General features: G+C 47.0%; 1 protein-coding gene across 1 annotated transcript; it reads right to left on the reverse strand.

The window, feature by feature from the left end:
• Positions 1-387: 387 nt before the first annotated feature.
• Positions 388-16,515, reverse strand: LOC308495014 (glycine receptor subunit alpha-4-like; the record flags this gene model as incomplete). Its single annotated transcript, XM_081043013.1, has 8 exons — positions 16,406-16,515; positions 12,724-12,854; positions 12,387-12,454; positions 11,514-11,737; positions 11,293-11,375; positions 9,625-9,765; positions 6,650-6,864; positions 388-648 (listed from the first exon to the last, which is right to left on the reverse strand). Exons 1-8 carry the CDS (start codon positions 16,474-16,476, stop codon positions 388-390), a joined length of 1,194 nt encoding a protein of 397 aa, XP_080899139.1. The 5' UTR covers positions 16,477-16,515.
• Positions 16,516-22,037: the final 5,522 nt, after the last annotated feature.

The following is a 22,037-nucleotide window of genomic DNA, read 5'->3' on the forward strand; positions in this document are numbered from 1 at the left end:
ATCCAACAGCCAGAAGAGGCAAGTGGTGGTTTTCCAGCTTAGCTGTGGGGACCCTTTTACAATGCTCCCCTAGAAAAGTACCAGTGCCTGACTCTTGAATTCTTAACCACCAATCCGTGTATGACAACCTGGAGGTACGTTTCTCCTGGGTGGGGGGAGAGTCAGGAGCAACCATTACTAATTCTCAAAGCAATCTCATATTGACTAACATGATGAGGTTCTAATACTGGCTCACATTTTTTTCAGTGCTTACTGTGTACAAGCACTGTGCCCATGCTCTTAATCACCCTACTGGACTGCCCTACACGGATTAATGTCCCATTGTACAGATAAAGAAATGGAATTAAAGGCGTTAAAGTACTTAGCTTATCTGTGACCAGCCTGAGGCTAGGATCCGGGCTCCCTGTCTAATCCTTGCAGCCCCAGGTTGGGTCTTGGTTTGGGGGAGGAGGGAGTCCCAGGGAGAAAGGAAGCAGGCCCCTTCCTAGTTATACACACCATGTGTTGGCGCCTCTGCCTTCTTCGAAGTCTTATGAATTCCTTATGCTGACGTGAGACAAAATTGACAGCAGCATATTCGAGCAGGGCGGCGAACACGAAGAGCAGGCACACAGCCATCCAGATGTCAATTGCCTTCACGTAAGACACCTGCAACATCGACCAACAGAGCAGTCAGCCTCCTCGGAGTCCTTCCACGGCCTAGTCAGTGGATTGCCAGCCCATATCAACTGCCCGCTGTTCTTCAGTTTTATCCTGAATTTCTTCTGCCTTTTAAAGAAGCTTTCCCCGATCTGTCCCATTGTCTGAAGGCCCATGTCAAAAAGAGCGGGCTACCCATCATTCTTCACCTTTTTGCATTCTCCACCCCCCTCCCCAGCATCTGCCTTTCCTCCCTACACTTCTATTCCTTCCTTTCTTCTTTTTGTACTTCTGTTTCTGATTCTGCTGCTTCTTATTCTTTTCATTCTTGTCTTCTGATTCTTTTTTTCAATAGACAGAACATGAACACTGCATTTGTTGGCCCTCTGTTATCTCCTAGGGCCCTCACAGTCACGGTGATAATTGGGCAGGGTTCGTTATTTCCATGTGAGACATGTGAGGACACTTGAGGCCTAGAGAGGAAACGCCTTAGGAGGCATAATCTTGGGGCGGAGGTTCTGGGCTTTCAGTTCAGTGGCTTCATCATTTACCTAGGCCGTAGTCTCTACCAAGACTAGGAATTCCTTCCTTTCCCTCCTCCACCCCTGCTCTTCCCTTGACCCTGTGGTTTTTCCTGCTGCTCTTTGTGAGAAGCCCTGCTGAGGCATTGGGCTCAGTGGTGAACTGGGGCCTCACCTGCCACACTGGAGAGTGGAACAGGCAGGGATCCCAAGGGAGCACCACCCACCCCAGCTATGGAAACTTCTCTAATTTCAAAGCACACCATTGGCATCGCCTATCCAGTCCTTAGTGCTCTCCTCTCACTACCAGCTCTTAAGTACTTTTCTCTCTCATTTCCCTTGTGAAGATGGAACACTCACCTCTCCTGGAACAGGGTTATGGCTGGGTGGGGCTAAGAGAGAGTTCAGAACTCGGGTTTATAAAGTCTTTTCATCCCCTCAACTAGATTGATTCCTTCCATAGTTTTGAGCTGCTGAATTCACTCTAGGGGGCTCCTCAGCTGGAGCTGAATTGATGACAACCTCTTTCATCAGCCTCTGCTATGTTGGACAGTGAAGGTACTGCAGACACCAGGTAAGGAGCAGGTCTCACTGGACAAACCTTCCACCTCTGTGGTTCTTAACCTGGGATGACTCCCCCCACTCTCCCTACAAGGGCATTTGGCAATATTTGGAGACATTTTTGGTTGCACAATTTTGGGGGGTGGGGTGGTAGTTACTGGCATCTAGTTGGTAGAGGCCGGGATGTTGCTAAACATTCTATAATGTACAGGACACCCCGCCCCCCACCACACACACACACACACAACAAGGAATTATCTTACCCCCAACTGGCAACAATGCTAAGGTTGTGAAATCCTGTTCCATCTCTTTTAGGGAAATTTCACTGAGGTAGATGGTGATGGTGGGTTGCTAGGCAACACTGATTAAGTATCCTTTGGTGTTTCCAGTTGCACTTACTACAAAGAGGGCATCCTATTTCATTCACCATCTCCCAGTCCCACTGTGCCCCCAGGGAAGTCAAGTAACAGCCATAAAGATTAGCAGCGAGGGGACTGTTGTCCTCTTGTGAGTCTTTTTTTGGGACTGTGAATATGAATATAATTAGTATCAGTTGTGCTAAGATTGTAGCATTAAATACTTAATCTAGGCTAAGTCATCATAGAGCCATTAGAAGGAAACAGCTTTTCATTAGAGTGTACAGAACCCAATTGTAACCAGTACTCTGGTGATGAAAAAGTCGACCTGACACCAGAAAACCCTTGGCTCATCTGATTATAGCACTGTTTGAAGTCTAGGCTTGAAAGGTCATTTTTTTCTGACCATATTAAGCTCAATCTGTGAACATGAAGTATTTTTCTAACCTGTATTCTTAGACACTTGATAGGTCAACAGACAATTTTGACTGCTTTTGTGTGTATTTTTTAAAAATAATACTTATTTTGTTTTTCCTTCTTACAAAAATAAGAGAATTTCATGGCAGAAAATTTGGGGAAAAAGTTTGGGTATTGTTGGACAAATATTTTGATACCTTTTGAAATTTCATTGTATTGAGTCTATTTTACTTAATACTTAGATCTATTTATAATATATAGCTGTCATCTTTGATTCAAACATATGAATAAAAAGTTTTGGGAGTTAAAAAAAAAAAAAAAAGATTAGCAGTGAGGTAATAACAGGGAGGTCCATAAAGGCCTTTGGACCATCAAAAGAAAAAGACACTTTAAGCAGCAGGAAGAAAGTCTTGTTAACGATGAATGTGTCAATAATACATCTCAAATATCTCTGAAATCCGTCCACTCACTATCCTAGCTCATCTGAAGGACTGTAACAGTTTCTTAAATGGTCTCCCTGGACCTATGCTTGTCACCTCCAATGTGTTCTCCAAACAGCAGCCTGAGTTTTGTTTTCAAAATATAAACCTGATCATATCACTACCCTGCTACCAACCCTTCTTTGGCTCTCCATTACCCTTACGATACAGTCTATACTCTCCTTAGCGTGACATCTTTGTAGTCCCTGCCTACTCCTTCAGCCTCATCTCACCCCTTGCAATCTATGACCCTGACATGGTGAACTATTTCAGTAGTCTCCCAAGGAAACAATCTCTCTCTGTCTTTTTTTTTTTACCTCGATAAGTTTTACTTAAATGTTCAGTGTAGATACCACATCCTCTGGGAAGCCTTCCGTAATCATCCCATTCTGAGTTGGTTGTCTCTGCTATATATGCCCAGCATATCTACACTTTCTTAGCATCCATAAAATACAATTGGCCATTTCCTTCACTAAACTTTGAGCTCTTTGATGGGAGGGACAGTTTCTATCGTGTGCACTGTTCAATCCCCAATGCCTAGCTGAGTGCCTGGTAGTAAAAATAGTACAATAGTACATATTTTTTGAATGGATGGATGAAATGGGTGGGTGGATAGATGGATGGATTGGTGGTTTAGCAGGTATTTGTCTGCTGGCTTTTGTTTGCTCTTTTTGCCCTCGGTTTTACTGCCTTGCTCCAAGAACTATGGGCCATTTAGATTACTGGATGTTGAGAAAATTGGGTCATTCCTCCAACTGCTGAGACTTTAGGTCAAATCTGTCAGTCTCTGGTAAAAACTTCCATTTAGCCGTTTCATTCTACACCAAACCACCTGCAGTTGTATAGATCAAGAACCTGGCAAAGAGACAGTGATTGGTGCCTTCGGAAGTCCCATTGCGGCAAAGGAGTGGCTTCCCGGGGAACAGCCATCCCAGTTGAGTTCTCTTACAAAGTGAGCCTTTGCTTCTCTCATCCTGGACACTAGGGTCATATTGGGGGTAGGATTGGTGTAGTTTTCAGAAGCTCCTGACCTGGCCCCACCTTTCCCTTGAGGCTCGCACCAAATCTAATGTTGCACAATCAAAAAGTGAGCAGAAGCTCCCTGACTTACTCAGTCCCTTGCTCTGTGGGGCTGGTCGATGAAGCTATTTAGTCTGGGCTGCATGCCTACAGATTTTGCTTACTGGTCAATGAGGCCACAAGAAGGTCATCAAACTCTGATGAGAAGTCACCGAATACTGCAAAAACAAAACAAAACCCTCCAACAAAGTCCATTTTTTTTCCAAATGAGGAAACTAAGTGATTCTTGGGAGCCGACTGATTGTGCTTGCTCACAGGAGGGCGCTAGAGAAGGAAGTTCTCTTGGCAAAAATAAGGCATAAATCCCAGCAATTCCCCGAGTTAGAGAAGAATCTCCTTGTGTGGCAATGGCAATCAACAAAGGTAGGGTTCTTCAGTCTGAACTATTTTCTGCTTCTGGTCTTCATACAAGGCCATTACCACAGCACGGCCATCACAGCCCCTTCTCAATACTCCTGTCCATTTAGGAAACACATTTATAGGAAAAGATCTCTGACAATTTCCCCCGAGACACTTGATCATAATCTGAACTCTGTCACCATTTGTCCATAGAGGCATTGGACCACCTCAAAGGTTTCTCGGCATCTCAAAAATAATTGGGACCACTATAAGCTGCTTTAGCCCTAGGTCCACCACTCAGTTCTTTCCACTCTGACATCTAATAATTATGACAATGGCTAGCATTTACTGCTTGGTTATTATGTGCCAAACACTGTTCTGTGTTAATACATTGTCTTATTTATTTCTTGCAATAACCCTATAGAAGAGGTTAATATTCTTTTTCCCACGGGAGAGGAGACTGAAAGATTAAGAAATTTACCTAGAGTCACCATTAGTAAATGATGACGCTGGGACTTAAACCAAAATCTGCCCAAATCTAATCTGCTGTTAACCACACTATTCACTCTCATATGGCAAACTGGTAAATTCACCATTTATGTCCAGATTACCGCTGTTTCACTTTACACAATAGCCAAGATATGGAAACAACCGAAATGCCCATCGGTAGATGACTGGATTAAGAAGCTGTTGTACATTTATACCATGGAGTATTACGCAGCCATAAAGAAGAAAGAAATCTTATCATTTGCAACAACATGGATGGATCTAGAGAACATTATGTTAAGTGAAATAAGTCAGAAAGAGAAAGACAAGTACCATATGATCTCACTTATATGCGGAATCTAAAGAAAAGAATATGTGAATGAACTAATTAGAAACAGTTTTGAGGACACAAAGAAAAAACCGAGAGTTGTTAGATGGGCGGGGGGGGGGATAAGGGGAAAGGTGAAGGGATTAGGAAGCAGCTGGTAACCACAAGATGGCCTCAGGATTTTTTGAAAATTATTTGGGGAACTTATTCAATAATGTTGTAAAGATTTTGTTGGGTATCCGATGGACATGCGTCCTATTTGGGAGACCAACTCAGAGATACTGTGGATGCCTGATCATGGCATTGAACACCAGAAGCTAAACATTAATGAATGCCAACTATAATTTTATATATATAATGTGATGGCTCGGTGTGAGGTCGGAGGGATAATGGATGGGGGGAGGGGGGTTCACAGTGTGAGGGATATAAATGATGAACGTCTAAGTATTACCTTGTCTTGTACACCTGAAACTAATAAATAAAAAAATAAAATAAAATAAAAATAAAAAATAAAATATTAAAAAAATAAAAAAATAAAAAAAAAAGATTACCGCTGTTTAAGTCCCCAGTAAACATCTTTTTAGAAATAAGCACTGGGACATAAGAGATTACAGGACCCGGTTCCCGTCAAATCAGAGCAAGAGGGGATATGTTCAGCGTAAGATCCACAGGGAACTGTATTGCTTTTGCTTTTCATGATTTCTCCATGGCCTAGTACAGTGCCTGGGACATAGTACATGCTCAATAATTGTTTATAGAATGAGTGAATGGGCTTGCTCTCTGATTTTCTCAGAGGCTTGCTGACTATAGGGACTTTGAGGTGACCTCTAAATTCCCTATATTAAGAAATGAGGCGGGGAGAACCTGGCCCAGTCCCATTAGCACAAATCTCTGCATAATCAAAACATCACCAGGCCCTGTACGATCAAAGTCCACTGACTTTAATTGCTATTTGCTACCTCAACATTTTCTCATCCCAAAAGAACAGACGTTGTCTCTAGAGCTCTTTGTAATAGGTAGTATCTGATTTCTGACATAGTAAGAGACAGGTGCTGGTTTAAACTCCTTGTATTTCTTTTTTATTTTGTGGCTCATGACCTTGCGAAGGTCATTCTGTCTCTCTGGGCTGTAGTGTCCTCATCTGTACAATGAGGCAGGGGGCCTTTCTACTCACTAAGAGTCTTTCGATCTTCAACATGCTAGTATTGCCTGTTGAAAGTCAAAGTAAACCAGGCACTTTATCTACTCATTCCGTAGCCAGACAACCCCGGCATCCACGCGGTTAGGGAATGGTGGGGCCGGGTGGAGAGAATGCAGGCCACTTGCTTTTGTTCAATGGCTCTACTCTATCTTGAATCCAAAGAAAATAGTGAGCAGGAGGAAACGGGATGGATGGGCAATGGGGAGCTCTGTAACAAGCAAGTGCCCTTGCCTGTCCTTTACCTTAGGCAAAGAGGCCCGGGAGCCAGAGCTCTGAGTGGTCATGGTGAGCACGGTGGTGATGCCCAGGCCCACACGGGCAGGGGCAGCATCCATGTTGATCCAGAAGGAGACCCAGGACAAGATGACGATGAGTAGGCTGGGGATGTACGTCTGAATCAGATAGTAGCCCATCTGCCGTTCCAGGTGAAACTTGACCTCAATGCACGTGAATTTTCCTGCAATGGAAGAGGGGAGGTCTGAGGCCCAAGGTCCCCAGCCTGCAGCTGAGCCCGAGAGGCAGGACTAGAGCAGTCTCAGCTCTGAGGGCCAGCCTTTGGGCACCTCCGCCGGGACAATAAGTGAGCCTTTCAAAATGGCCCCAGAGAACGCCAACTGTATGTTTGGAAGGAAGCTCTCGGAGAAGCCATCAGGCACTTGGCCTCCTGTTCCTAAGCACTTTAGTTTCCAGCCAAAGGACTTCCACACGACAGCATAGCAAGAGGATTAAGAGCAGGAGGACTCCAGAGACAGAACGCCTGGGTTTGAATTCTGAATCTTCCATTTCCTAGCTGTGTGACCTCAGGTAAAATAGCTAAGCTTTCTGAGTTTCAGTTGCTTTGCCTATAAAACAGAGTAATAATCAACTCAATTACTGGTTATTGTGGAAATTAAATGAGATAATGTATTTGAGGTGTTGAGCACATAGGTAGCTGGTACTCTGATCATTATTAGCAAAGCAATGAGCTTAGACTCTGCTGAAATCTCAGCAGCCTTGCTTGAGTTTGCTGGTACCCGAGAAACTCTCTAGCAACAACGATTCCCCGAAATAAATACTGCCTGTGTCTTAAGCAAGTGAGAGCAGCTGGAGAGCAAACATCGGGAAACAATGTCCAACAGAAACCAGCTCTGGACAGCAAGGGGTCGGCAGGTTCCCATGGAGCGTCAGGCAGCAGCATTCTAGTCCGCCAACAAAGAGTGCATTGGTTCTGGGCACAGGTACCAACGCTCTGCCTCCCCCGCCAGCCACCTTCACTTTACCCTACTTCCCGCACCCCAAGAGGCTAAGAAAACACTAGCCCCGAGCTTCTCCCAGAAGCAGAGGCTCAGGATAACCAAAAAGCAGAGGATGTGTATACTGGTATTTTATTCTGGCCTAAGCTTGCTGTTATCAGGCATGTCTGATTCCTCAAGGCTAATGATTTCATCAATGATTGGTCTTGGCTTTGACATGCTCTGCGATGCTGTGATCTCCTACTGCTCCCTGAGTCCATCCCACCTCACCTCACTCCGGGCTTCTAGCCATAACATGCTTTTTCTAGGTGTTCACATTTTCTTTCTTTCCTTCCTTTCTCCCCCACCCCCTTTTTTTCGGTAATAGCAGTTTTGTTTTTAATGACAAAATTCACATTTCTTTAGGACAGAAAAAAAGTGAGAAGTAGAGAAAGAATAATAATCTTCATAAACTGACATTTACCAAGCCCGTACTAAGTGCCCTGACTTTATATAGTTTAATCTCATTTAAATCCCATAGCAATTCTTTAGGGCAGGTAAAATTATTGTTTTCCATTTTATAGATAGGAATACTGAGGATGGAAGATATCAAGTCATGTTTCTCAAGGGCACCCAACTAGTAAGTGTTGGAGCCAGAATTCAAGCTCAGCTCTGACTCCAAAGTTCTTGCTCTCATCCACTTTAGAAACATTTTGTGCTATTTCCTTCCAGGCTTTTAACGACATGTTTTTGATTTGTTTCTTTTCCCACAGTGTAATCATTCTGTGTATACAGCTTTGAATCTAAGCCTTTTCCACTTGTACTTTCACATGTTGATACAAGCAACTTGCAAGCATCCTTTTTAAAATCTGGGTAATATACCACCAAGCAGATGCACTACGTAATTTACTTAACCTCTGCCCTATTGGTGGATATTTAGAACAGTTCTAAGTTTTTGCTAGTACAAACAGTGACCCAGGAACCTTCTTGAGGTCTAAAGTTAATATGACATTTTAGAATATTTCCTTCTAATAAATTCCAAGGAGTGGGATTACTGGATCAATAAGAAGGGGAAACATTTTAGCTTCTAGATTGAAGTTTCTGCACCACATGTATCAGAAGCCTCAGGATGATTGTTCAAATGCAGATCAGAATCTCTGAGAGGTAGAGCCTGGGAATTAGCATTTTAATAGTTTCCCCAGGGATATATAACGCACACCAAAGTTTAAAAACCTCTGACCTATATATGGATTACCAGGTTTCCCCTCTCCCCCAATAAAAGTTATACCAATTTCTACGCCTACCAGCATTTTCTAAATTCAGTGGCCCATTCCTCTCCCCACTCCCTGCACCCCCACATACATGAACACACATATTCATAGGGTGGCACCGAAACCATGTCAGCACACCATAGGAAGGACCCAGGATCTTCCCTCTTCAGCCTGTGGCCTCTATCTCAGGGCCATAGCTCTTTGCAGCCAAATTGCCAGGGGAGAAAAATGAGGACCCAGCAGGGGGCAGAAAACAAACCAGTACAAGGGACTTGGGCCGTGGTGGCAAGAGTAGGAGGTGTGGACAAGAAGCCCACCAGGGCAGCCACTGATTACTCCCAGATGTAGATTCCCTACTTTCCCTATGAAGTTGGCCTCAACACAGGTGGCACACCCCTGCCACTCACTGGCACAGGCCCATTTGCTCTGCAACATGTGACAGGAACAAGAACACAGGCTCTGGAATTTGACAAATCTGGATTTGAATGCTAAATCAGCCATTTATTAGCTGTATGACTTGGAGACTTGATTTTACTTCTTAGAACCTCAGTTTTCCCTTTCTGAAAAATGGGACTGATAACCCCTACCATAACGAGATAAGGCATGTAAAGCACTTGGCACCACATCTGGCACAGATCGGACCTTCCATAGAGGCTGGCTGTCTTACGTCCTTCCCCCCCATCTGGAGAACCTCCTGTGACTGACTCATGGCCAGTACAGATCCTGGGTTTTTACCTGTGTTGTAGTGCTTGGTACAATAGCCTAGATCCTTCTCATCTCGCAAGATAAACTGGGGCAGAGTCAACCCCTCGGCCGCCTGGACAGCAGGAGCATCTTCCAGCCACTCAAACATGAGGTCATTCATGGTGTAGCCAACTGAAAGTGACAGAGATGGCAGAGGGCTGTAGAGTGTGGGTGTTGGGTGGGGGTAGGGAGAGGGTTAGAACTGGCAGAAAAGAACAGATGAGGATAAGGCCTGGGTTTTAGGAGTTTCATGCCCATCTTGGAAAGGGCAACCTTTCTGAAGAGGGTACTTGGTCAATTGTCTCATGTGCCCATTCAAATTGGGTAAATCAGAAAGATTCTAGACTCCTCTCCTGCCTACTTTTCAAGCTTGAGAACAGCCCAAAGAGAAATTATTCTGGCAGACCTAGAAAGCATGTCAAAAAGATTTGAAAGATGCCAAGGAACCCAGCTGGGAACCTCCTGCCACATCTCAAACCCAGGGGAGTAAGCATGTGTACGAACCACATGTCTCGAGCAGAGCCAGCTTCAGAGCCCGGGCTTTTGCTACCTCACTCCAGGGAGGAGAGAGCTATTTATACCTTGCCAGTCATGCATGGGACAATGTGCACATCACAGACTCCTAGCCAGGGCCTTGAACTGGGGCAAACTGAGAGCTAAGGTCAGAACATGGCCAAGTTGCTCACAGAGAGCTAGCAGTTTGTGAAGGCTCCTGCCACATATATGATAATATTCATACATGTCAGGGAGAAATTGGAGCAGTAACACCAAGGCTCACAAATGTCCAGAGTAGGGCCTTGACCCAGAGTAGCTCTGTGACTTTGGGCAAGTCAGTTCCCCTTCTGTAAAATGCTCGACCTGCTTTTTAGAGTTGTTGTGAGGGGGTAATGGAAACCTGGATGTGAAAGAGGTTTATGAACTCTAAAGAGTTGACCACGTAGAACACATTCTATCCATCAAAATCATTATATGCTGGAAACATACGAGCCTACTTCTCTGAGGACCGAATGGATGTCTCCTGATCTCACAGTGTCACGTTACCTAGAGGATGGCAAAGGAGTAGATATAGATGATGGTTCAGCCTTGTCCTTTAGCTTCTCTGTAGTGGGGGAAGCCCCTTCAGGCTGGCACCTCTGCCATAGAGTAGTCCTTGGCTGACCTTGCCACCCTGGGCACTGTCCTAGAACTGTACTCTCCCGCCTGTCTACAAAGGTTATCTGTGTTCATGAGGTATCAGGGTTCAAAGAGTACCCCATCCCTGCCAACTCTGACATTTTTATAGGCATCTCGAATGTCTTAACTCAGGGGGAGTTGTGGTAGAATTGCTTCAGGCACTGTGAGAGGGAACATATCTTGGGTCGGGGGAAGTGCCCCTCAAATGGTTGTCCACAATCAACACAAATGTGTAAGGCTGGGGCCTTCCCATTCCCCAGCCCCACGGAACACCCAGGCCAGCAAATAGAATGGGAATGGGAAAACACACTGGATTGTGTGCTAGTGTGCCCTGGCTGCTTGTCTCATCTGTGCCAAGAACTGATTTGTGTGCTTGGCAAAGTCCCTCCCCACTCTGGATGCCCTCTTCCTGTCTGCAATATCACGGGATGGGGTTAAGTAGCTGGGATCCCGGACCTTGCTCTGTGACTCTCCGGGGACACTTACAGCTCTCCAGCTGCATCGTGCAGGTCTGGATGTCCATGGGGAAGTTCTTGAGGTCCATCGGGCAGGACAAAATGAGGGTCAGCCTGGCAGGGACCGTAAGAAAGAAGTGACGTCAGCTTACCGGGGCCCAACACAACGCAGGGGACCTTCCCCCTACCCCTCAGCCTTCATCTGGCTTCATCCCCTTGATCCAAAGTCTACGGGCTGCCCCCCACGGGCACCTGATGCTGTACAGCACATTCCCATTCTTGAAGATGCGCAGTAACTTGTTGTCCGTGGTCACCTCATGGAAGTTGGCTCCTTTCTCATTGGCAAAGAACAGGTCTGGTTTCCAGATAGAGTCCAGCATGGAAGGATCGAGGTCCAATGAGTCGTCAGGGTATTCTCGGTAGGCCAGGCGCGGGTCATTCCACTGCTGCCGCAAGAAGACATTCACCCGGTAATCCTGGGAAGGTGCAGAGATGGGCCCGTCAGAGGCAGTGCTATTCCAGGGGCACAGCAAGCCTGCATGGGCAGGAGGGCTGCGGGGAAGAAATGCTGCGAGCACATTTCAGAGGCAATGGGCATTTTCCACTGGGGAAGGAGCCTGCCTTGGGCTGATATGGCAAAGATTGGAAGGGAAAAGACATTTATTAAGTACTTACTATGAGCCAGGCTCTGTGCTAAATGCTTTCCTTATGTGCGCCATCTCAATTAAATCTCACACTCACCTTGTGAGGAAGGTGCTGTTGTGACCCCCATTTTATAGATGAGGAAACTGAGGCAATGAGAGATTTAAGTAAGTTGCCTAAGGTCACACAGCTATTCGATGGTAGAGTCAGGATTTGAACACAGGTTTGTCTTGATTCCAAAGCCTGTGCTCTGCACTAAGCTACCTCCCAGATTGCACCATTTACTGCTTACGCTTGTCTGACTTTAGCCACTGAAACCCCAGGCTGGGGAAAACTTCCCTCCTACTGACCAACTTCACACATATCATGGCTTTGGCTATGACCATGGAACTGGGGGAGGACAGCATCGGGAGAAAAGACTTGCTATCTGGAGGGCTTCTCCCATTCACACCAGAGTGGAAGCGGGGAATGGGGAGACCTTACCATGGTAGTCTCAGTGACAGAGCCAAAACTGTTGATGAAGATGTTGCAGGTCACGTTCACGGGCGGGCCTATGGGTAGCAAAGCATAACCATATTGGCAGGGCATTCCAGGAGGCTGGGAGCAGGTTCCAGGACTCCCTCCCTGAGCTTGAGGCCAGAGCTCTTCTGGGAAAGGGCAGAACCACCTACATAGACCCATGGGCAACGGGGAGGGGAGGTTTTTTCTGAGCTGTACCTCCATCCTCTTATCTTTGGGGCAGGCAATAGGGGCTGGCTCAGCAGTGTGTCCCCAAAAAGGAGTGGGGAAAGAGGGGCTTTGTAGGAGGAATGCTTCTTACCTTTAAAATTGGGCCGAATCCTGACATCATATCCAGATGTCCGCCCCATAAGCTTGTCCAAGAAATCAGAGGGAGACATGAGCTGGGACCCCTTGGTCCCATATTTGACTTCCTCTTTTGCCAAGGCCACCATGGACAGGAGAGATAAAGTCTGAGGACAGTTCTATTCTGCCTTTATCTTTCCCTGTCCCAGCCACTTCTGGCTGGTTTACCCATCAGGCAGGAGGATGGGAGGAGATGGGTCTCTGGGTGCCCATTTGCAAAATGAGAACAGAAACAGCCATAAGCCAACATGGCAGCTCACCAGTTAGTCCTAGAAAATGGCTTTCACATATAGTAGATCTTTTTATCCTCACCATTTTCAGTGTGATGGGGGTGAGGACTATTGTTTCCATTTTACAGGTGAGAAAAACTGAGGCTTCAAAAGGAGGCGCGACTTGTGGGATTGTAAATTGGTGCAGTCACTACGGAAAACAGTATAGAGGTTCTTAAAAAAATTAAAAGTAGAACTAAAACATGATCCATTAAATTCCACTTCTGGGTATCTATCTGAAGAAAACAAAAACACTCATTCGAAAACATATATTCACCACTATGTTCATCACAGCATTATTTACAATAGCCGATTATGGAAGCAACCTAGATACACACACACACACACACACACACACGCACACACACGCATGCATTACACATACAATGGAATACTACACAACAATAAAATGAAATCTTGCCGTTTGCCATAATATGGATGGATTTAGAGGATATTATGCTAAGTGAAATAAGTCAGAGAAAGACAAATATTGTGTGATCTCACTTATAGGTAGACTCTAAAATAAATAAGTAAACAAACAAACAAACAAACAAACAGAATGAGGACTGACTTGCCCAATGTCTCAGAGCTGGTAAGTGACAGGATCAGGACTCAGATCCAAGGCTGAGGCCTCACCCAGTGTTCTCTATCTGAAGGTGCCTTGAATGTACTCAAAGAGTGACGGCTCACTGGAAACAATGTGGCCGTTGCAATGTTTTGCCCATCAGGCCTAACCAAGGATGGGAAGGGCTCAAGGATATTGCATCCTTGACAGTTGACTTTAGTTGCTTGGCCTTCATGCATTGCTGCTCAGGAGCTAGGACCCTCCTTCTGGAGAGGGAGGGTTGGATTCTGGTCTTTGCTCCAAAAGGAAACTATGTTCCAGCTGGACCACAGTTCAGGGTTGTAGCAACTGCGGGCAAGTAAATTTGTTTTGGCAACAAAATAGGTGGGGAAGCAGGGCTCTAGGAGCATAGGAAAGCCCCGCAGTAGGATGGCCATGCTGATAAGGTCAACTCCCATGTTTTCCCCCAATGATTTGATTTTGAGGAAAGAGCAAGTGTGCTTTGGCCTAGCCTGGAGGCCAGCCGCGATTTCCCCTGATAAGTTTCCCTCTAACAGCAGCAAAGCCCCGTCCACAGGCCTGCTTGTCTGCTTATCAGCCAATAGCTGGAGGAGGGACTAGGAGCTCAGCAAAGCCTGAGAGTAGGGGTGGGGCTCAAGGCTGAGCTCAGGCTGGACTCCTGGCTGGACCCTGCACCTCCTACTCCTCCTGCCACCACCTCTGCTCCACGGGCTAGGGCTGGCTCACCCACTGCTGCACTGTGGGGCTGGAAGTAAGGTGACTGCTGTCATTCTGGGTCCAAGGCTCCTTTGAGCCAGCAGTTTCCTCATTCCCAGTAAACCTATGCACCCACCAGTAAAGGATAAGATAATAAAAATGCCAAGACACCATGCTAAACGCTTTACTCACCTTATCTAGTTCAGTTCTCACATCAATCCTCTCAGTAAGTACTATTATTATCCCCATTATATAGGTGAAGAGAGAATCAGCAAGGTGAAGAGACTTGTTCACGATCATAGAGCTAGTAAATGGTAAAGTCGAGATTCGAACCCAGACCCATGGACTTGAAAATTAAGTCCATTTGCTACAACACCATGATACAAGCAGGACAGGGTGGGCTGCCAAAGAACCAGAGTGGCAGAGAGTGAGTGGCAGCCACACCCTGACCTCCTAAAGTTCTGCCTCCTTGAGTTCCCCGAGCAGAAGGAATCCCTTACCCTGGGCACAGAGGCCACCTTGGCCCCAAGCAGGGGCTGCCAGAGCAGGTGGCCTAAGGAGATGGAAACTCCAAGGAGGCTGGTGGTGGTGCTGGAGCAAGCGGAAGTGCGTGGCTTCAGCACAGGTTGTCCACGCCGACTGGGTGCTGCTGCTGGCCACCGGCCACCTGCCAGCTGGCAGGCCTCATGGACCTGCACGCAACGCAGCCTGACCCTTGCCACCTTCCTCAGCCCCACTTTCGGGTCACCTCTCCTGCTAGTCCCAGCCCCAGGACACTGGCACAGGCTGTGGGCTTAGCTGTGTTGGGCCCCAACCTCTGTTGCAGCCTTTCTATTCTGGGGCTACCTTGTCTGTGGACCTGAGAACAGAGTGACTGTGTACAGCTACTCCTTCCTCCCTTTCATTCCTGGGAAGTCCCAAACGCTGGCAGGCCTGGCTGGTTCCAGTGCTGAAAATCTTGCTCAGGCAAGGCCCTGGGAGGGGTAGGGAGAGAACTCTGATTCTGCTCCTGGGTACCTGAGTGACCTTGGACAGGTCACTCCTCCTCTCTAGGTCTTAGTTTCCGTATGTACTGTAAAGGACTTGGGCTCAAGACTTCCTAAGGGTCGGCCTTGCTTTAATTGCCCAAGTGGGAATGCTGACACTGAAGTTTGGGTCTTGAGGCAGCACCCCTCCAGGAGGGCCAGCTGGGTGCCCCCTTCAGCCTGTATCCTCCTATCAACTCCAGCTGAGCTGCTATCCTACTGTGGGCTGCCTTTCACTCCTCAGAAGTTTTTTGCCTCCCCGCACATTGCATCCCTGACTGCCTGCCAGCCACTGTGTCTGCAAGCAGTGAGGCAGGAGGCTCTTCAGAGGCAAGCAGTCCTGGGGCGCTCCTTGAATGAAGAGGAGGAAGAGGATACTGTGCTGGCCCTCACCCCTCTCCCGCATTGGAAGGCACTCTTCTTACACCAGTTCAGCCTAAGCCACAGCCATCTTTCCTCCTCAGCTCACCCTGTCCACCTAGATTGGCTCCTGGTCTAATGGGAACGGGTTGGGGGACATTTATTGGGAGCCCAAAGCATGTCTTGCTCCTCAAGGCCAGGCAATGACTGCCACTTAGTGCCCCTCCAGGGACAGCAAGCAGCCTTGTTTGCACAGGCAGGGTGACTGCAGACGGCCAAAGTTTGGTCAGCCGAGTTTCATTGTGATGTTGTTTCAGGCAAACATCCCTGCTACTTGAAGCCTTTTGGGTGGGCAGCTGGCAGATGTTGGTGTCATTTTTAGGGATCTGAGCTGTGTGTGGCCAAGATGGTAGGGAGACAGAGTAGGATGGAAGGACAGATGGCCTCCGTTCTGGGACTCAGCTACCTAGCCACTCCCCAGGCCCAGAAAGCTCCCCCCCAAGCAGAAGCCTTCCCACCAGCTCCCGGGCCTTAACATGCTTCATGAAAGGCTCCTGGGTTCTGACTGGGGAAAGACCTGTCCTACCCTGGAGCCCTCCAGACTGTGGGCTTTTTGCAAACTTGGAGGAAACTATGCCAGAGGCCTCTGCTGTCCCAGGCCAGAGTTTGCATGCACCTCCTTCTCACCCCCACTAAGCTCACCTGAGGAGGAACTGCCCTGGCAGGGTCCAGAGGAGAAGGATGGAGAGGGTTGCAGGAACACGCGATGTCATTCCGCGGGGACCCTGGAGCCCTTTCTCAGCCTGGCTGCCAAGGTGAGAGGGGATATCCTGTGGGGACCGCTGAAAGTACAGAGCCTTCCTCCAACTTGGTCAGCTGGAAAGGAGCCGGGGCCAGGCTAGGAGTTGTGCAGCGCTCTCTTCTCTGCTCTCCTCTCCTCTGCCCAGCCCTTACCTGTCAGGGGCCAGAACTCTTCCCCTGGAAATGATCCTGACACAGATAACCCTACCGGCTCCTGCTCTGGCTCTCTGGGCTCCGGAGGGCCTCAGCCTGCCAGCGGGAGCTGGAAGAGATTCTCTTTGGGCAGCAATCACTCTCCAAAACCTGGAGAGTCTTGGAGGAAAGGGAGGAGGGAGACTGGTAGGAAGATGTTTCCTTCCCTCCCACCTCCCCCCAGATGCACCCTCCGAAAGCAGCAATTTAAAGGCACAGTCTCCGGCAGCTGGAGTGGGGTTCCCAGAGCACAACCGTGTGCTCCGGAGGGGCTGGGGCTGCGGCTGCTGCCTGGAGAGGGCCCGAGGTGTTCTGTCCAGCTTCTATCTCTCCAGCTGGAGGAGTGCAGGCAGGCTGCCCTGCTCCCGGTTCCCCAGCAGCTTCCCTTTTAGCCTGGAGCCAAGCTGGGACTGAACTGTAAAGTCCTAATGATTTTTTAGAAGGGGGAAAAAGACCTGGGAGGAGCCACCGAGTATTCTCAAGCTGCCAGCTTCAGGTCTGAGAGGAGGTGAGGAGGAGAAAGCCAAAAGCAAGGGCGGCTTTTCCTCAGCCCTCTGGGTAGAGGTACAGGGGATGGAGGAACAGAGAAACTTTGGACTCCTCCTCATATGTGGTCTGCTTGCCTGTCAGTCTGTCTGCCTGTCTGTTTCATGTCCTTCGTCCTTGCAGATGCGCATCCTTTTCCCTGCCTGCTTCCCTCTCTCAGGTCCTCTCTGGTCAGCTTGGCCGCTCCTCTGTAGCTCCCCGAATGCCCCTTTCCCCAACACCCTTTCTCCAGCTCCGCTTGGCTGTGGGAAGGGATAGGGGTCCCTGGCAGGGCCAGGGCAGGCCTGGCACTCAGCAGGCTTTGCAATCTTCAGAGGAATCAAGGAGGGCAAGAGCAATGACATAGAAGACTGGCAGCCCTGGACAGAGGAGAGAGGCAGGGAGGGTGGGCCATCTCCTCCCTTGCCTCTGTCCATTTGCTTACAGTATCCAGGTGTTTCAGCAGCTCCATGTCCTCTGCTGGACCCTTCCCCAAACTTGCCCATGCACCATTTAAATGGCTCTGAGATTTCCCCAAGTTCCTCACCCTCCCTCCCTCCCTCTCTTCTACTTTCTCTCCCTTCTATTTCCCTCCATTCCCTCCCTTCCGTTTCCCTCTCTTCCCTCCCTCTCTCTCTTCCCCCTGCCCCGTTTTCTCCATTCTCTTCCTCCCTCTCTCCTTGAAGCTTTCCTTCATTTATCCTCTCTCCATCTCCATTTCCCTCCGTGTTTCTTCTCTGTGTCACCTTTGTGTCTGTCTCCCCCTCCTCTTGCCCTCACGTTCTCTCCATCACTGTCTTCTCTCTCCATCTCCCATCATCTCCATTCTCTCACTCTGTCCACCTAAATTACAACCGTGAGAAGCCAAGGGTTTTCATTTCTTTTTCAGTGGAAACTCGCACACCAGCTCTGCTGAGTTCTGAGTGTGTGCTGGTGGCGCATTCCTGCCACTTTATAGGGATTAATCCCAGAGCTGACTGCAGCCTCCCAGCCTCACCAGACAGAGGTTTGTGGGGGATTGCAAGCTCCTCTACTGGGGCCCATTGGGTACTTAGAAGGATTAATGATGACAAGGCAACGATGGGTGGAACTCGTGCTGCATGTTTCTTGTGGCTGTGTTATTACTAAAGAGGGCAGATCTTTAAACCCCAAATGAAAGGGAAAGAAGATAATTTTAAAGAACACACTGAAATGTTGATGGAGGATGTGGGCTTTTGGAATTGGCACTGGGAGCATTACAAACCTCAAATAAGGCTTACATGGCCAATAAGTACAAAGTACTAATTTTCCTAAAAACATCTTTAGCAGCCCTTTCACCTGTTCTTTCTCCCTTCTTGCTTTCTTTTTTTTTTAATTTATTGGGGTGACAATTGTTAATGAAATTACATAATTTCAGGTGTACAATTCTGTATTACATCACCTATAAATTGCGTTGTGTGTTCACCACCCAGAGTCAGTTCTCATTCCATAACCATATATTTGATCCCCCTTACCCTCATCTCCCTCCCCCCACCCCTTTACCCTCTGGTAACCACTAAACTATTGTCTGTGTCTATGAGTTTTTGTTTCTCATTCGTTTGTCTTGTTCTTTTGTTGTTTTTGGTTTATATACCACATATCAGTGAAATCATAGGGTTCTCTGCTTTTTCTGTCTGACTTATTTCGCTTAGAATTATACTCTCAAGATCCATCCATGTTGTCACAAATGTTCCTATATCATCTTTTCTTACTGCCGAATAGTATTCCATTGTGTATATACACCACAACTTCTTTATCCATTCATCTATCGAAGGACATTTTGGTTGTTTCCATGTCTTGGCCACCGTAAACAAAGCTGCAGTGAACATTGGAGCACACGTGTCTTTATGTATAAATGATTTCAAATTATTTGGGTAGATACCCAGGAGAGGGATTGCTGGATCATAAGGTAATTCCATGTGTAATTTTTTGAGGAACCTCCACACTGCCTTCCATAAAGGCTGCACCAGTCTGCATTCCTACCAACAGTGTATTAGGGTTCCTTTTTCTCCACAGCCTCTCCAACACTTGTTACTATTTGTCTTGTTGATGATAGCCATTCTGACTGGGGTGAGGTGATATCTCATTGTGTTTTTCATTTGCATTTCTCTGATGATTAGTGATGTTGAGTATTTTTTCATATGTCTATTTGCCATTTGTAAGTCCTCTTTGGAGAAATGTCTCTTCAAGTCCTCTGCCCATTTTTCAATGGGGTTGTTTGTCTTTTTGTTGTTGAGTTTCATGAGTTCCTTGTATATTTTGGATATTAGCCCCTTATCGGAGGCAGTGTTTGCAAAAATCTTCTCCCATTCAGTCGGTTGCCTCTTTATTTTGTCGACTGTTTTTTTTGCTGTGCAGAAGCGTTTAAGTTTCATATAGTCCCATTCATTTATTTTAGCTTTTACTTCCATTGCCTTTGGAGTCAAATTCATAAAATGCTCTTTGAACCCAAGGTCCATAAGTTTAGTACCTATGTTTTCCTCCCTTCTTGCTTTCTATTATCATCACAATCCTCACTCCCAGGGCAGGAACCAAGCCCTACAGAATTTTCCAGGACAGGACTCCAAGCTAGGGAGCTAAGGGCGGGTGGGGTAGGTGGGTTGGGAAGCACTTGGCACCTTCATTTGACTCACTCCCTCTGACAAGCCTAATCCTGTGACTCCCGCTGCCTCAACTGTTCCCCATTGCTCTCAGGCTGAAGTTCAAGGTGCTGCATGAATTGGTCAGTCTGCTTGTCCCACTGATGCATCTAGACTTACCGGTCTCTCCAGCTTCCAGGTACTTTCACACATTGTTCCTCCACTCTTACTCATTCTTCTAGACTAAGTTTTGTTGGCACTTTCTCAAGAAGGATTTCTTGAACTGCCCTCCCCCGTCAGGTCTGGGTTAGGAGATCTTCCAATGTGTTCCCACAGGACCCTTGCCTTCTCTTTTCCCAGCACCCCTCACAGTCCATTACAGTTGTGCCTCGTTCCCTAGCGATACCACAAGACTATCCCACGAGCTCCTTGAGGGCAGAGATGCATTATCCACCAAATCCCCTGGCCCCGCCCAGAACATGGAACATTATAGGCAATTAGTGAACATTTGTTAAAAGATGTATCCAGAGATGCTTCTCCAAGCACGGTGCCTCTGCATCTTTATAAAAAAAAAAAAAAAGAAGAACGAGAAATTTGACGCACAGCATGAGGTCATGGTAAGAAGGCGAAAGGAGGAAGCAGTTTTCCTTCCCTTGTCCCTTAAGCCTGTGACATCACACTCAGTCATCTGGAATTCTTGGATAATGGAAGGCATAGGCTCCTGAAGAAGGTTCTATTGTCTTGGTGTCACCTCCTGTGTGCCCCGAGGGATTTCTGAGTACTGAGAGCAGAGCAGGGTCAGCTTGCTGGGAGGACAGGTCGCTCCTTATGAGAGGTTGTAGCAATGACCAAATGTCTGGCTGGCATGAAGAAGGGATTCAGCTTTCCTAGGCTGCTGGAAGCCAACTGTTTGGGAGAAGAAAGGAGGAAAGAGAGGCAAAGAACTTCGTAGGCTGCTCCTAGGAGTTGACAAACAGCAGGGGAGATGCCCATTCAAGAGTCCCCTGTACCAACAAGTTGACCTCAGCATTTTCTGGGAAGGGTACAAAGTTGTGTTAAGTCTTGCCCCATACCCTTATGTCCTTTCATGATCAAACTATGGTATATATGAATCTTCATGTCCAAAAATGTATTGCACACTTTTCTTGTTTTGCAATTTGCTGCCAAAATGGCCCAAGCACTGGCTTATTGCAATGCTGAGGTTGTGTAGAAGCTAAAATTAAAAAAAAAAAAAATTTTTTCAGGATGAAAGGTACTATTTCAGCATGAAAAGGACTACTGAGATGTTAAAAATGGATTAAGCACATTTTCATAAATATTTCATTCCAGGAAAGAGTCTGTCACATTTCAACCCTATGAAAGGCAAATTGCAATTGCGCCCTCCTGACAAGCAGGCTTTCTGAAACCTCAGTCTGAGGAGCAGTATGTCTGTGTTGGGATGGGTATTATTTGGTGAATTCAGTGGCTTCTAGGGCTTAATTTTGGGGGCAAAGCCAAAGACTCATTGGCATACTTTCCTGGACCCAACTCCCCCATAGTGCCTGTCTCATTTATTGTGGTAGAAAGTGGTCTGAGGAGTACCTCAAAGAGCAAATCATGTCCCCAATCTGAAGAAATTCCCAGGGCATTAGCTACTTTTCAGAAGCATTGGGATAACACGTTGTGTGTGTGCATGCATGTATGTGTGTGTGAAATAAAAGACAGATGCCTATTTAAAAATCTGCTGATAAGGATGAGGGAGTTTCAGTTGGATCTCCAAGGAGCAAGGGTGCATCTTTTTCTGTGTGTATTTTTCTATTCAGGGTCATTTTCAACTTCCAAGGATGTGACAGTTTACTTGAAAGTGAGGGCTCAATTTCTGGTGCTGAGGGAGTGCTGCCAGCCAAGACAGGAAGCCCTTTCGCCCCTCTGACTCAAGGAAACATGCATAGTGTGCATAGTGTGTATAGGTTGCATGACGGTGGGATTTTCACTGTCCTCGACTCAGCTGGAGGAAGGAAGAAGAACAAAGACATGTTCAGTGCTCTCCTAAGACTTTTAGAGAGTGATTGGTTTAAGTGTGATGTTTCAAAGATTAGCCTTCCTTCTGTTTATGGAATGTTTCAGACGTGAGTTTTGCAGATATCTAAACTTGAAGGAAGCCCATGGAGAGGTTAATTGAACCCCTCTCAGTCCTCAAAGACAAACCAGGTATCAGCACCAGGATAGCACCAGTGAGC

Source organism: Rhinolophus hipposideros (assembly GCF_964194185.1).
Source record: "Rhinolophus hipposideros genome assembly, chromosome: X".
In the NCBI taxonomy this organism is placed as follows: Eukaryota; Metazoa; Chordata; class Mammalia; order Chiroptera; family Rhinolophidae; genus Rhinolophus; species Rhinolophus hipposideros.